This window comes from Musa acuminata, chromosome BXJ2-4 (genome assembly GCF_036884655.1).
Source record: "Musa acuminata AAA Group cultivar baxijiao chromosome BXJ2-4, Cavendish_Baxijiao_AAA, whole genome shotgun sequence".
Classification (NCBI taxonomy): domain Eukaryota; kingdom Viridiplantae; phylum Streptophyta; class Magnoliopsida; order Zingiberales; family Musaceae; genus Musa; species Musa acuminata.
Window position 1 is genome coordinate 47,356,224 of NC_088341.1, and position 14,762 is coordinate 47,370,985.

The 14,762-nt window shown below is 46.1% G+C and overlaps 3 protein-coding genes and 1 long non-coding RNA gene across 6 annotated transcripts; 3 read left to right on the forward strand and 1 right to left on the reverse strand.

The window, feature by feature from the left end:
* Positions 1-468: 468 nt before the first annotated feature.
* LOC135608854 (uncharacterized) lies at positions 469-4,322 on the forward strand. Its single transcript, XM_065101905.1, has 9 exons — positions 469-712; positions 796-1,032; positions 1,115-1,351; positions 1,435-1,671; positions 1,754-2,224; positions 2,290-3,085; positions 3,175-3,322; positions 3,395-3,558; positions 3,684-4,322. Exons 1-9 carry the CDS (start codon positions 469-471, stop codon positions 4,135-4,137), a joined length of 2,988 nt encoding a protein of 995 aa, XP_064957977.1. The 3' UTR covers positions 4,138-4,322.
* A 707-nt stretch (positions 4,323-5,029) lies between these two features.
* On the forward strand, positions 5,030-6,174 carry LOC103982129 (chlorophyll a-b binding protein 151, chloroplastic). Its single transcript, XM_009398944.3, has 2 exons — positions 5,030-5,247; positions 5,360-6,174. Exons 1-2 carry the CDS (start codon positions 5,105-5,107, stop codon positions 6,009-6,011), a joined length of 795 nt encoding a protein of 264 aa, XP_009397219.1. The 5' UTR covers positions 5,030-5,104; the 3' UTR covers positions 6,012-6,174.
* On the reverse strand, positions 5,854-10,201 carry LOC135611345 (uncharacterized). Its single transcript, XR_010486528.1, has 2 exons — positions 9,761-10,201; positions 5,854-9,558 (listed from the first exon to the last, which is right to left on the reverse strand). It is a non-coding gene; the product is annotated as an uncharacterized LOC135611345 (long non-coding RNA).
* A 725-nt stretch (positions 10,202-10,926) lies between these two features.
* LOC135581527 (heterogeneous nuclear ribonucleoprotein 1-like) lies at positions 10,927-14,163 on the forward strand. 3 transcript variants are annotated; one of them, XM_065107071.1, is made up of 5 exons: positions 10,927-11,109; positions 11,494-11,723; positions 11,882-13,043; positions 13,435-13,519; positions 13,599-14,163. In XM_065107071.1, exons 1-4 carry the CDS (start codon positions 11,013-11,015, stop codon positions 13,440-13,442), a joined length of 1,497 nt encoding a protein of 498 aa, XP_064963143.1. In that variant the 5' UTR covers positions 10,927-11,012; the 3' UTR covers positions 13,443-13,519; positions 13,599-14,163. The 3 variants fall into 3 exon arrangements, with proteins under 3 accessions (XP_064963143.1, XP_064963142.1, XP_064963144.1); XM_065107070.1 differs by having other exon boundaries at positions 13,435-13,511; XM_065107072.1 differs by having other exon boundaries at positions 10,970-11,259; positions 13,435-13,511.
* Positions 14,164-14,762: the final 599 nt, after the last annotated feature.

Below are 14,762 nucleotides of genomic sequence, written 5' to 3' on the forward strand. Positions count from 1 at the left end.
ACGACAATGGTCTTGGCATCAAAAGCGATGGCCCAGCCGCAGTCCCTATCGCCGATGACCCCCGCCGCCGAGGTACGACCTCTCCTCCATGCCTTCAATTGTTCAATTGTTTGTGAAGTAGCTGCCGTAGAATTAACGAGAGTCTTCCATGTTAGCCCTTGATGATACTGACTACTCTGTAAACGGAATCGGCGACGGTGAAGACAACAATGCTCGTGGCATCATAAGCGATGGGCCAGCCGCAGACCCTATAACCGATGACCGCCGCCGCCGAGCTACGACCTCTCCTCCCTCTCTTCAATTGTTCAATTGTTGGGAAGACGACAATGCTCTTGGCACCATAAGCGATGGCCCAGCCCCAGTCCCTATCGCCGATGGCCACCGCCACCGAGGTACGACCTCTCCTCCATGCGTTCAATTGTTCAATTGTTTGTGAAGTAGCTGCCGTAGAATTAACGAGAGTCTTCCATGTTAGCCCTTGATGATACTGACTACTCTGTAAACGGAATCGGCGACGGTGAAGACAACAATGCTCGTGGCATCATAAGCGATGGGCCAGCCGCAGACCCTATAACCGATGACCGCCGCCGCCGAGCTACGACCTCTCCTCCCGCCCTTCAATTGTTCAATTGTTGGGAAGACGACGGTGCTCTTGGCATCATAAGCGATGGCCCAGCCCCAGTCCCTATCGCCGATGACCCCCGCCGCCGAGGTACGACCTCTCCTCCATGCCTTCAATTGTTCAATTGTTTGTGAAGTAGCTGCCGTAGAATTAACGACAGTCTTCCATGTTAGCCCTTGATGATACTGACTACTATGTAAACGGAATCGGCGACGGTGAAGACGACAATGCTCGTGGCATCATAAGCGATGGCCCAGCCGCAGACCCTATAACCGATGACCGCCGCCGCCGAGCTACGACCTCTCCTCCCGCCCTTCAATTGTTCAATTGTTGGGAAGACGACGATGCTCTTGGCATCATAAGCGATGGCCCAGCCCCAGTCCCTATCGCCGATGACCACCGCCACCGAGGTACGACCTCTCCTCCATGCCTTCAATTGTTCAATTGTTGGTAAGTAGCTGCCGTAGAATTAACGAGAGTCTTCCATGTTAGCCCTTGATGATACTGACTACTCCGTAAACGGAATCGGCGACGGTGAAGACGACAATGCTCGTGGCATCATAAGCGATGGCCCAGCCGCAGACCCTATAACCGATGACCACCGCTGCCGGGCTACGACCTCTCCTCCCGCCCTTCAATTGTTCAATTGTTGGGAAGACGACAATGCTCTTGGCATCATAAGCGATGGCCCAGCCCCAGTCCCTATCGCCGATGACCCCCGCCGCCGAGGTACGACCTCTCCTCCATGCCTTCAATTGTTCAATTGTTTGTGAAGTAGCTGCCGTAGAATTAACGACAGTCTTCCATGTTAGCCCTTGATGATACTGACTACTCTGTAAACGGAATCGGCGACGGTGAAGACAACAATGCTCGTGGCATCATAAGCGATGGGCCAGCCGCAGACCCTATAACCGATGACCACCGCCGCCGAGCTACGACCTCTCCTCCCTCCCTTCAATTGTTCAATTGTTGGGAAGACGACAATGCTCTTGGCATCATAAGCGATGGCCCAGCCCCAGTCCCTATCGCCGATGACCACCGCCACCGAGGTACGACCTCTCCTCCATGCCTTCAATTGTTCAATTGTTGGTAAGTAGCTGCCGTAGAATTAACGAGAGTCTTCCATGTTAGCCCTTGATGATACTGACTACTCCGTAAACGGAATCGGCGACGGTGAAGACGACAATGCTCGTGGCATCATAAGCGATGGCCCAGCCGCAGACCCTATAACCGATGACCGCCGCCGCCGAGCTACGACCTCTCCTCCCGCCCTTCAATTGTTCAATTGTTGGGAAGACGACAATGCTCTTGGCATCATAAGCGATGGGCCAGCCGCAGACCCTATAACCGATGACCACCGCTGCCGAGCTACGACCTCTCCTCCCGCCCTTCAATTGTTCAATTGTTGCGAAGACGACAATGCTCTTGGCATCATAAGCGATGGCCCAGCCGCAGTCCCTATCGCCGATGACCACCGCCGCCGAGGGACGTCCTCTCCTCCCTCTCTTCAATTGTTCGATTGTTGTAAAGACGACAATGCTCTTGGCATCATAGGCAGTGGCCCAGCCGCAGACCCTTTCGCCGATGACCCCCGCCGCCGAGGTACGACCTCTCCTCTATCCCTTCGATCGTTCAATTGTTTGTGAAGTAGCTGCCGTATAATTAAGGAGAGTCTTCCATGTCAGCCCTTGATGATACTGACTACTCTGTAAACCGAATCGGCGACGGTGAATCATCCGACTGCCATCAAGTTCATGCCGGGGAGTCGAGCAGAGGAGACTTGTACGACGAGGAATCGAGCGACGGCTTCGATGTCTACGAGTTGATAGGTCGTGATCTCAGACGAGCTTTAAATTTCGGTGAGCCGAGCTCGAGTCGCGGAAGCGACGACCTCGAGAGCTCGGTACCTCCTTCAGTCGAACCTCCTGCGTCCGTTGCATACCCGAGCCTCTTTTACTCCTATCCGTCCGACGTTGCATCCACCGACTCACAAGATCGTTTGCCTTCTCACTCCGTTCCTGATGTAGCCTATTATTACGATATATTCTGCCCTCACCTCAACCCATACCCATCTTCTCACTACTACATTAGCCGCCCGAGAGCTAAAGAATTAGTCCGGCAGTCGCTGCTCTACTATGAAAGTATTGACCTTTCGGCAGTCATGGCAACATCCTCCTGCTTTTTGTGCTCGGGACGTCCGATAGTGACTCGCGAAGTTCGGGAACAACCACCATGTAGTCGATGCTTCCAGGAATTCTTGGATGGTAGAGAACCTGAGATCACCCAGAAAGTCCTTGCTGGATTTCTTCGGTGCTCGGTGTACGACATGATGATGGACTGCAGAGGAAGCGATTTCATACTGAAACTGTTGCACGTCGCCGATGATGTACAGCGGAGGCAAATGGAGGATTACGTTAGGAAGGATCATCGCATGCTTCTCAAGGTTGCCAAGGATTCCTCCGGGTAATGCTCCTCCTCAATCTTGGATCTCAAGAACTACATGTCGAGGGGATGCTGACGAATTTGGTTGCTTGATTTCCTTTTGGTTTCAGGAGTGAGTGTGTGAAAGAACTCGTCAAGATCCTCAAGTTTCCAGTAGGGAAGGCTCTCAAGTGTCATGTTAAACAACTTATGACCTGTAAGAACGGGAAAGCTGTGGTTGATTGCTGCTTGGAACATCTGAATTACGAAGCCAATAAGGTCTGCATTCAAGCTAAAAGTAGCGATTATTGTGGTTTTTTTGCATTGGCCATGACATTTATATGCCAACAGGTCTTCATTCAAGCTGCTCTGAACTCTTTTACGGAGTTGGCATCAGACAAATGTGGCTGCTTGGCCCTTGTGAGCTGCATGGATTACTCGATGAATCCTCACAGGAACCTGTTGCTGAAAAAGACTACAGATGATGCAATTGGACTCTCTTGCCACATTTATGGGTACAGAAGAACATCAGACATATAGATAGATAGATAGATAGATAGATAGATAGATAGATAGATAGATAGATAGATAGATAGATACTCTTAGTGATCTTTAATTCTTCTGGTCTTCTCTGCTGCAGAAACTATGTTGTGCAATGTGCCCTGAACATGAATGTGGCTTGGGCAGCGGAGACGATATGTGCTGATCTCGCAGGAAGCTTGATGGAGCTATCGGTGCACAAGAATGGCAGCTACGTCGTGCAGAGATGCCTCGAGTCGTCGGGGCGGCACCACATAATCCGAGGGTTGGATTGTCTAAGCCAGGGAGAGCTCGAGGACATGCTTCAACATTACTACGCCAACTACGTGCTGAAGACTGCATTGGCGTTCTTCAAGGTGAAGCCACTTTCTCCTCACAACCCATCTCTCGCTCCGTTAAAGCTGTCTCTTACCGCGATCTTTTTGCAGAGAGGTTGTCCCTTCTACCGGAGACTGCTCGATCGTCTTGAACGGCTCGTGCTCCCGTATAAGAATCACATACATGCGAGTAATGTGTACAAGTGTATCGTGGACATCAGAAAGCGCTCCGTCTGAGAGGGAGATGAAGCTGCCGAGTCATCTTTTTCTAGAGTTCTGTAGATGTGTTTGCAGAGTTTGGTGTCTACTTCTCTCCATCTCTCTCTCTTCTATGGCTGTTTTTGATGTGTGAGGCTGCTGCTTTTAGTGTATTTGTTTTCCCCTTCCATTTTGTTGTTTCCTGGTAACGAAAGGAGGAGTGTCTGCTGTAGTTGTTTCCTTGCTATTTGATACTGTATTTTTACTTCAATGAGCAAAAAAGAGGGGAATTGATACTTAGTGCAGTGAAGGAGGTGACATCTTCCGATCCCAAACATCTCTATGCAGGATTACACGTATTTATGGGGTATGCATCTAAGAAAATAATGTTCATCGATTAAAGAACATGTTTTCGAAAAGTGCAACAATACTAGTAGTAAAAGGCAAATTTATCATGGCAAAGAGATAAAAGATTCTACTTGGACTTGGTTATATCATCATCACTTTGTATCTCCAGATTACTACCAGTCTGTTCTTCCCTCTGTGCACAGCAACAGAGAAATAATCCCGGGGTTGAGTGATGAACAAATATAGATGTTGATATGATAAATATTTCACTAAATCCGGTCAATTTCGACAAGTTTCTTCTATAGGGAACATTTCCTCGACCAAACCTATTATTTTTTATCCTTTTTTATCCTTCCATGGAGAGAAGATGGCGGTTGCAGATCTTTTTCAGGGACTTAGCGAGTTTGACGTCGCCAAGGATATGAACCGCCGACGTGGCTGTGCGACATTGGTGCTGGGCGAGACAAACCAGCTCCTCCGGATTCTCACTATATCTTGGTGTCGGAGGAGAACCAATGGTGTTCCTGCCGACGTGGCGTTCTCGACATCCACTAGTTCTTCTTCCTCTCTCTTATTAATGGATGCAGTCGCTTCTTCCTCCTCATCGCGGCATCAGCACTCGACTTCAGTCCGGGAAGGCTTCCTCATCGGTACTCCAATGGCTACCTCCGCGCTCCAGCAATCGGCTTTCGCCGGCCAGACCGCTCTGAAGCAGCAGAACGAGCTCGTCCGCAGGGTCGGCTCCTCCAGAGGCCGCTTCTTCATGCGCCGCACGACGGCGAGCACCCCCAAGAGCATCTGGTGTGCACTCTCTCTCTCTCTCTCTCTCTCTCTCTCTCTCTCTCTCTCTCTCTCTCTCTCTCTCTCTCTCTCTCTTCCGCCAATGAATTGGTGTTCCACCGATCTTTGACAGGTACGGGCCGGACCGTCCCAAGTACTTGGGGCCCTTCTCGGAGCAGACGCCATCGTACCTGACGGGCGAGTTCCCGGGCGACTACGGGTGGGACACGGCGGGGCTGTCGGCGGACCCGGAGACGTTCGCGAAGAACCGGGAGCTGGAGGTGATCCACGGGCGGTGGGCGATGCTGGGGGCGCTGGGGTGCGTCTTCCCGGAGATCCTGGCCAAGAACGGCGTCAAGTTCGGGGAGGCGGTGTGGTTCAAGGCCGGGGCGCAGATCTTCTCGGAGGGCGGCCTCGACTACCTGGGCAACCCCAACCTGATCCACGCGCAGAGCATCCTCGCCATCTGGGCCTGTCAGGTGGTGCTGATGGGCTTCGTGGAGGGCTATCGCGTCGGCGGCGGCCCGCTGGGTGAGGGCCTCGACGCCATCTACCCCGGCGGCGCCTTCGACCCCCTGGGCCTGGCCGACGACCCCGACGCGTTCGCGGAGCTCAAGGTGAAGGAGATCAAGAACGGCCGCCTTGCCATGTTCTCCATGTTCGGCTTCTTCGTGCAGGCCATCGTGACCGGCAAGGGCCCCATCGAGAACCTCTACGACCACCTCGCCGACCCCGTCGCCAACAACGCCTGGGCCTACGCCACCAACTTCGTCCCCGGCAAGTGATCATCTCCCGCTGCCTTCCTGCGTGCATTGACGTCGTCGTTGTCGGTCGTCTTCCTCTAAAATGGTGGTGTAACGGTACGTGAAGGGAGGCTGCAATCGAGCCATCATGTGTTGTGTTGTACTGTAATATTGATATTATTAGTTAATGGTCGACTTAGTGCAAGTGTCGAAGGCATTCACATCTATATATGCTGCAAGAACATAACAACGATAACACGGGAACAGAACAAACTAAGAATCTGTTGAAGAAGATTAATGCAAGCAAATTAGAGCCAAAAGATTAGAGCTTCAATCCCCATAGTTAGCATCTGATACGCATGGATAATGTACTGCATATTTAAAGATGGAAAAAGATTAAGACCTGATTTAAACACAGATAAGAAGAGCTAAGTCTTGATCTGGAATCCACCTTTCAACAAAGATGCATGTGAATGAATCCAAAGTGATACAACCAAACAGAACTGGATTACCTTTGAGCTGCACCCAAAACTACAACCTGGTGAGGAGATGTGTTGGTGGTAGGCCGAGCCGATCCATAAATCAGAGACAAAAGAAAAGCACCTGAGGAAGTAGTGCACGGGCACAACTTGATGCATCAGATCCTACATGCAAATTACATGGAGGAAGAAGTGCACCTGCATGCACAACCATCATGCTCAGGTGTCAAAGCAAGTATCAAACTCTTCTTCTTCTTCTTCTTCTTCAAGTTGGTCGGACAGAAATCTGGTGAAGCATACCTCTAGGGGGGACTCTGCCTTATCAAGAAGCTAAATTTGATTTGGATTGATTGCACTAGAGATAATCCAAGAATATGACCATAGCCAGATGTCCAATCCTGTTAAATTTTCACTCACTTTTTCCTGCAGCAATTCAGAAATCAAAACCTAAAGGATTCATAAATCTTCATCCAAAGGTTGGCCTTTAATAACACCCCAAAACAGATCCGATCATAAGATGAGATGAATGAGAGAAGCATTGAAATGTCATTGTAGGCACCACATTTTGCACTCGACCGAAGCCAAAAGGAAACTGGTTCAGAAGAAAAAGAGATCAACATCCACCAACTAAGCCTATGATCAGAGTGTGGATGGATTCCAAGCCTCCCATCGAAGAGATTGAAAAGAAAATAAACACAAAGGTTTCTTGAGATTGGCAATAAGGAATGGAATGGAGGCAGGATAAGATAGAAAAGCAGGTGCCCTGTTAGTTTTCACAGTCCACCAGGAAGCTCTGCAGAGGCTGCATGCCATTTCCATCCAATCACACCGGACAAAATAAAGTGGGAGAAAAGATGTGCGTAGATTTGGAAAAGGAACAGCCTAATACACTCTTCTCCACACGACATCATCAGACCCAAGATATATTCCCCTTCCAACACCAGTGTTTCCTCCACCAAATGCCCCCTCACGCAAGCCTGGAAATATTCACACATCAAGGATATGAACACAACCTGCAACACATCTCACGATCACTTAGCCCCGTCCAGAACATTCAAATTTTAATGCATGGAAGCTGGAAGACATGAATAACCATGTCTGGAAGTAGTTATCCACCTTTGGGTACCTGCAAGAGCACGCTTACAAGCACTAACAAAAAAAGTACCATCTCCTGCATGGCAAAGTGATAGGTAAGAATTACCTGTTATTCCCTTGGAGAAGCCCCTCCAAATGCTAAATCCACCAACCTTTGGACTTATCTCCCGATCCTGTTCCCCATTCAGAGGTCTTTTTGCATGGATCCAAATTAACCAAACCCAACTCCTTAGAAAGCCACAAAAGCCTTGCCTTCTTGGACTTTGCACCTCCAATGCTGATTCTCCTCTCGCTTTTACATTCGTCCCGAATCAACCAAGTGCTAAGGAGACATGCAATGGATGAAAGGAAGAAGACAACTCGTGCTCCCTATAAATTCATGACTCTCTCCCAGACACCCTGTGAAATCCCCCCCAAAAAACCAAATCACTCCCACTGCAACACAACCCACCCATTCCCGATTGTGGAATCAATTTCGGTCGATCCATGGGAAGGCAAAGTAATGATACTACAGTCCGCTGCTCATCCATCGCATTGCTGCAAGAGAGGTTCAGGCAGCTGCAGCGAATCAAAGAGATGAGGGAGGAGAAGCGGATACTGCGAATGATTGCTGAAGCTGAACAATCCAAGTGGTTCTTCTGCCGTGACCTGGCACATCCTTCCAGACCTCTGTGTGATTCTTCATCCCTTCAGGCCGAGTACCATGTCAACTGCACCGAAATCCAGTCGTTTAAGACCTCTCTCTCATTATGCTTGTGGTCCAGTGATGTTAGCATGAAGATGTCCAATGAAACAGAAGTCGACACTTCTCTTCACCTGTAAAAGTGGTCATACTTGCTTGTCCAGCCAACCACAAATTTTCCTGTTCTCTCTCTCTCTCTCTCTCTCTCTCTCTCTCTCTCTCTCTCTCTCTCTCTCTCCTGTAGGCACTTCTTTTTCTCTCTTCTCTTTCTCTGTCTGCCTTGAGAAGAATAAGCATTGGAAATGTAGTGTGGTTAACATTTACTTTGATCAATGCTATCTACCTTCTCATCCATGGCTTGAATGAAGGAGTCGTCACACTGTCTGTTGGTATAAATCGAACTTTACCAACCTTTCTTTCGTTAGCTTCAAGCATCTGCATGTAGTTTATGACATCTGGTGTGCCAAAAGCTTTATAGGGGCAGCTCCTGTGAGAGTTCTTCCTCCAATAATTGAAACAGCAGATTCTATATTGCAAACATGTCTATTCCATATAGGAGATGAGTTTTACGTAACAAAATTATCTTTCACAAACTATGATAACAGTAGGAAACTAGAGTTCCACAAGCGAATAAGCAGTATATTGTTTGACCTAACTTCAATAATTGGAGTCAAATTGAACACCTGTGCTTCTTTACGACACATGTAGATTGGATCTCAATAATAATAATAATAATAATAATCAGGTTAACGTGTCAAGGCATCCAACATCACAATCATAAACCAAATTATTTCAATTAATTGATGAACTTGAGCTTGAGAACAGACCCTTTGAGAATACTAAGAGAACAGTAAGTTTAATAAATGATGTGTCCTCGTCTCATATAAGGATACAACAAAGGTTTTAAAGCCAAACCTATTCTACAATGGGTTTATCCAATATCACACCGAAAACAGCATATTGATGGATCCAACAGTAAAAGGGAGAGTACAGCAGTAGAGATGAGACATGAAAGAGCAAACAGAGGAGGAAAGAAAACAGAGGAAGAATATAGTAGTAAGCCTGTTTAGTTGAGATCTGTCTCGAAAAGATCCATCGTATGTACGAGATGATCTCCCTCAGATATTACTGTTTGTTGACAACAACAAGAAGAGCAATACTAATCTAACAGTGTGTAAGGCTTCAGATTAACAACTCGACGAAAATTGCTAAAATACAATGTCTACATACCATCTTCTTCACTAAGTTTGCATGTGATCCAAGAATGAACAACAGATCTCTCGGTTGCTGTTGCTTTGTATTGTCAATTTGCCGACATAAGGGACGCAATACACTAACAAATAAAGAAACAGATAAATGATAAACTAGGCATATAAATAAATACCAATCGGATCGCTTAGAGAGACACTATGAATCGTGAACAGAGAATGTCAATCTCATTTATTTGCATACCAGCAAGCAAAACCAGATAAGATTTCATAGAGAGAAATTCGATTTTTTGGACTCAACATGTGAGCAGTAAGGGCAGGCTGTACCTTCCATGGCCACAATGTAGTGATGGCCATCTCCGCCGTCGAAAAAGAACGCAGACGGACCCAGAAGCGTGGCCAAAATGAACCCTTGTTCCTTGAGAGGCTCCACCAAAAGGTCACACTCTACCCGGTGTCAAGACCCCTAGCGCAGCACCCATAGACCCTTCCACAGCAAGAACCCTTTGGAACCTATCTCGAATCTTCCCAAATGAAGGAGGGAGGAGAAGAAGCGCAATAATCGATCTCCGATAGGCATAGGCGCCGAAATAACCAAGAGGCACGGATTCAAGTAGACACGTGCACCCAGGGAGATGAAACCATGTAGGGGCACTCTTCCGGAACAGATCCGCGCGGGGACTCTCGCGAGAGCCAGACTTCGAAGGGAGAGGCTTTGCCTACGAACGGGGCGATGGGAGGTCGGAGGAGGACGAAGGCTTTGCCCGCCGCCAGAGGCTTCGTGGGGAGTACGAAACAACAGCGGAAAATTTAAATGTCTAATATTATAACTAATTCGCAAATAAAATTAAAATATAACACTGTTTAACCATTCAATCCTCTTTTTTTTCTTTTGTGGCCTTTATTTTTTCTTGATATAAAAAGAGAAAAAAGCTCAAAGAAAATAATATATATATATATATATATGATATAAAATAGACGATCAGCAATTTAATTTTCGCTCATCAATTAATAGACCAAATGACGGCTAATTTTTTGGAGATAAATTTATTATATTTTTGCATCATTATAATTATAAATTTTAATTTAATTGACTAATAAATAGTGGTTAACATTCGAAAATTCACGTCGTGATATGAGACTAAAGCAACCAATGATTACTCTAAAATTGATTTTGTATAAATACATAATAACATATGCATACAAATGAATGATAGTCGAGGACTGGGTGCTCTACTTTCCATACTTTCCCCAAAACTTCCACTCGTCTCACATGGCTGGTTAACCGTACGCATGGGCCCACAGGCATCGGTCTCGAGGGAAAGCCACGCAGGCTGAGAAAGTTGGGGGTTGGAAACCTACGTGCTCCCCAAGGAATCCCCATCACGTTTCCTCTCATCCACCTGTTGACGTATGCCACGTCACAACATCATTTATTATAAACCAAAATGTAATATTTGTTCATGGTTTCCTACCACCTTTAAGACGGGCAAAGAATAAGAAATCGCCTATAAGTACTTATTTACAGGGAGGAGGAGAAGACACGAGAGAGGAAGAGGGATGAAGAGGCTTCCTTGTGATGCCTTCTTCTCGTTCTTCTTCTTCTTTTGATGCTTCCTCCTCCCAGATCTTAGAATCCAATCCGCATCTGGCAGCAAGTGGCAATCTCCAGATCGGTGAGCCGATTCGATTCCTATCTCATTCCCCTCCCGATACTACGTGGAATTCCTATCGATCGGTTCCGATCCAATGGACCTTCCTTCGATCCGATTGATGGTGATTTCGCTCGGTTTCTCGTGATTTCTTGGTTTTGCGATTCCTTATAGGTATGTCTCCTTCGTTCATCGGATTCGTAGATGTTTTATAACGTGTTTGCCTTGCGATCTATTTGGATGTGGATATGACTTGTTGACTCCGAGTTGATCGTTCTGTGATTTGTCGCTCGAGACTGGATCTGACTCTCGATTACTCGTTTCGACTCGAATTCGACGATCCTCGCTATTTCAATTGCTGGGATGATGCTGGTGACGATGATCGTTCTTGTGGTGGCTCATTTGCAGGAAGGAGAATGGAGGTGGATTTGGGGAAGCTCTTCATCGGCGGGATCTCGTGGGACACCAATGAGGATAGCCTCCGGAAGTACTTCAGCGCCTTCGGAGAGGTGGTGGAGGCGGTCATCATGAAGGACCGTACCACCGGCCGCGCTCGCGGCTTCGGATTCGTCGTGTTCGCGGACCCTGCGGTCACGGAAAGAGTCGTCACGGAGAAGCACACGATCGATGGTCGGATGGTAACCGCTTGTCCTCTGCCCTCTTTCTTTTTCCTTCCAACAGCTCGTCGATTCTTCGCCACACATTTAATGCGCTTTAACGTTCGTAATCCTGGGTCCGTTGTGCGAATCCTCGGGGGGCTTAAACTCAAAATGATACTTCTCTATCGATTTCTCAGGTGGAGGCGAAGAAAGCTGTTCCCAGGGATGATCACCAATTCCTCAATAAAAACAGCAGCAGCAGTATCCATGGATCTCCTGTCCCTGGCCACACGAAGAAGATCTTCGTGGGAGGCCTATCGTCGACTATAACGGAGGGCGATTTTAAGAAGTACTTTGATCAGTTTGGAACCATCACGGATGTCGTCGTGATGTATGATCACAACACCCAACGGCCGAGGGGGTTCGGATTCATCACTTACGACTCAGAGGATGCTGTGGACAAGGTATTGCTCAATGCCTTTCACGAGCTGAATGGTAAGATGGTAGAGGTGAAGAGGGCTGTTCCTAAAGAGCCGTCCCCAGGGCCTATCATGCGCTCCTCGATTGGTGGATATAACTATGGTTTGAATCGAGTAAACAGCTTTGTGAATGGGTATACTCAGGGATACAATGCAAGCTCGGTAAGTGGGTACGGAATGAGGAGGTTGGATGATAGTAGATTAGGCTCCCTGGCTGGTGGCAGAAATGGATTTGCTTCGCTTAGCCCTGGCCTTGGAATGGGAATGGATTACGAGCCACCTTTGAGCTCAACTTTTGTAGGAAACCCAGGCTACGATAATAATCTGGGATACGGACGGGCTTTGAATCCTTACCACAATGCAAATTCAAGTAGGTACACTAGTCTCATTCCGTATAATGATGTTAATGGAAATACTAGCTCACTTTTCAGTTTGACATCTCGCAATGTATGGGAAAACGTGGCCCTTAACCATGCCACAAAATCTACAATTTCAAATGCATCCATGGTGTCTAGGAGTGGGAGCCTCGGTAGCCTTGGCACCGGTAACTTGAACCGGGGCAGTGGCTCGAGCTATACCAGTGGAAATCTGGGGTTTGGAGGTGGCGGGTATATTGGCTTGGGTCGCAACAGTTTTGATAGAAGAATCGCTCCTGCTTCCCCTAACACTAATCTTATTGCTTCGTCTTCGGGATATGAAGGAAGCTACGCCAAGTTATATGGTGCTACTTCGGTTTATGGAGACCCGACTTGGGGATCATCATCCTCAGAATTTGATGCCACTGGTTCTTTTAGTATCAAGCTCAATAATTCAAACTCGGATGTCACAGGCAACGGCTTTGCAGATTATATGGCTGGTTATAATGTCAACAATAATAGAGGTAAGCAGTTTCTGTATTTCTTATTTCCTAGGAGTGTAAGAAAGAAAAAAGCCATGTCTTATTAGTTCCTCGAAGATCTATCATCTACATGGTTCTTATGCCTATCAAATTTAGGTTCTTCAAAGCTTCTTTTTTGTCCTGATTATAATAGATAATATCAAACGAGATTATAATTTGTTCTTACGGTTGTGTCGCTGTGTTAATAAACTTAGGCTCGCTCACATTAGCAGAATTTGGTCAGGAGAAAGTTCAAAACAAAACAAGTCAAAATATCTTTTGAGTATGTAATTTGGCCATTAACCGAATACAGAAAACTTGGTCATGACTGCTATTGCTTTTCTGTGAAAAGTTTCTCTATTAGATTCTAATATGTTGCAATTTATTTTGACAGAGAGCTGAATCCTTGCCTGCATATTGTCCCTGTTAGATACGTTCTTATCAAGAGTGGAGCAGAATTAGTGTGAAAATGTACGTATGTATGTATGAAGATTTTCTTTTCTCGTTCTGCATGATTAGGAGTTCCTGAGATTGGCTGTTGGTTTCTGTTTTGTGCAGGAATTGCTACTTAGAGTGATTATTTTGTTTCCATTTTCAAGAACTAAGCTCATGACAAGTGAACAATCTGCGGGTTGAACTTACGTGGTATATTATATGCATCAGGAAAATAATTATATAGAGCTAACAAGAAGGACATTCAGTAAATAAGATTGGGATATTTGAAACAACGAGGTTTTGCGATACGGATCAAATTTCACATGTAGGTCTTATTCGAGATGTAAAATATGATTACGGAATACATTCAGAAGAACGTCGTGATTTATACAGACGTCAGGTCAAATAGACGTTTATTATTATTTCAGAGAGATGAAAGATCGAAATTGCTTTAACGAGTATCATCAAGCAGGCTTTAAAGTTTTTAAAGTCTTTCCTCCACAAAATTTGTTTATCGATTTCTCTTCCGGTTAGTTATCGCCTACAAGTACGTCAGGTATGCCAGTGCTTCTTTTTCCTCCTCCTCCTTCTATTTCTATTCCATTTCTCTATTTTACTTATAAATGATAAAGACTGTTAAATATTGTGGCATTGTGATTCTCTATAATGCGAGAGGCTTTGTTTGTGATGTGCATTTGCTACTACTTTTCTGTGTTCTGGAATTCCCTCAGCACCATTACCAACCTTTATCGCTGGGGTCTTTCTCATGAAAGTTGGCATCCTCTGTTGTCACACATCTAAAAAAAGCCCAAAGTCAGACTTCGTGTTCTGGTTTCGTACAACATCAGCATTAACTAATACATGTTGTTCCAGTATGCTTATGATTGTATTCTTATATGCATTGGTTTTTCACATTTGGAATCGAGTTTTGAGTGACCGGATCGATTTTTCTTTCTTTCCCTTTTTTTTTGGAAAGAATCTTTTATTAATCAGGAACTACAGTAGTCGTCAAGGAAACAGAGTAGCCCTCGGTAGGTAGGCCGAGGCATACAGTTATTTCTTGTCTCGTTCGTTAATTTATGAGCTAAAAAAATTGGATCTACCGTCGAAGTGAGTCCAACCCAAGACAGACCTTCTTTTTCTCATACCCCATCTCGAAATATGAAGACCTACCTAGGCGATATAAACATTCAGATGCACATCCAAATCAACAAATGTATATGCATGCATAAAGATTATTATATACTAATAAATATGTTCGAAAGTTTGGTAAAGACATCTTTGAAG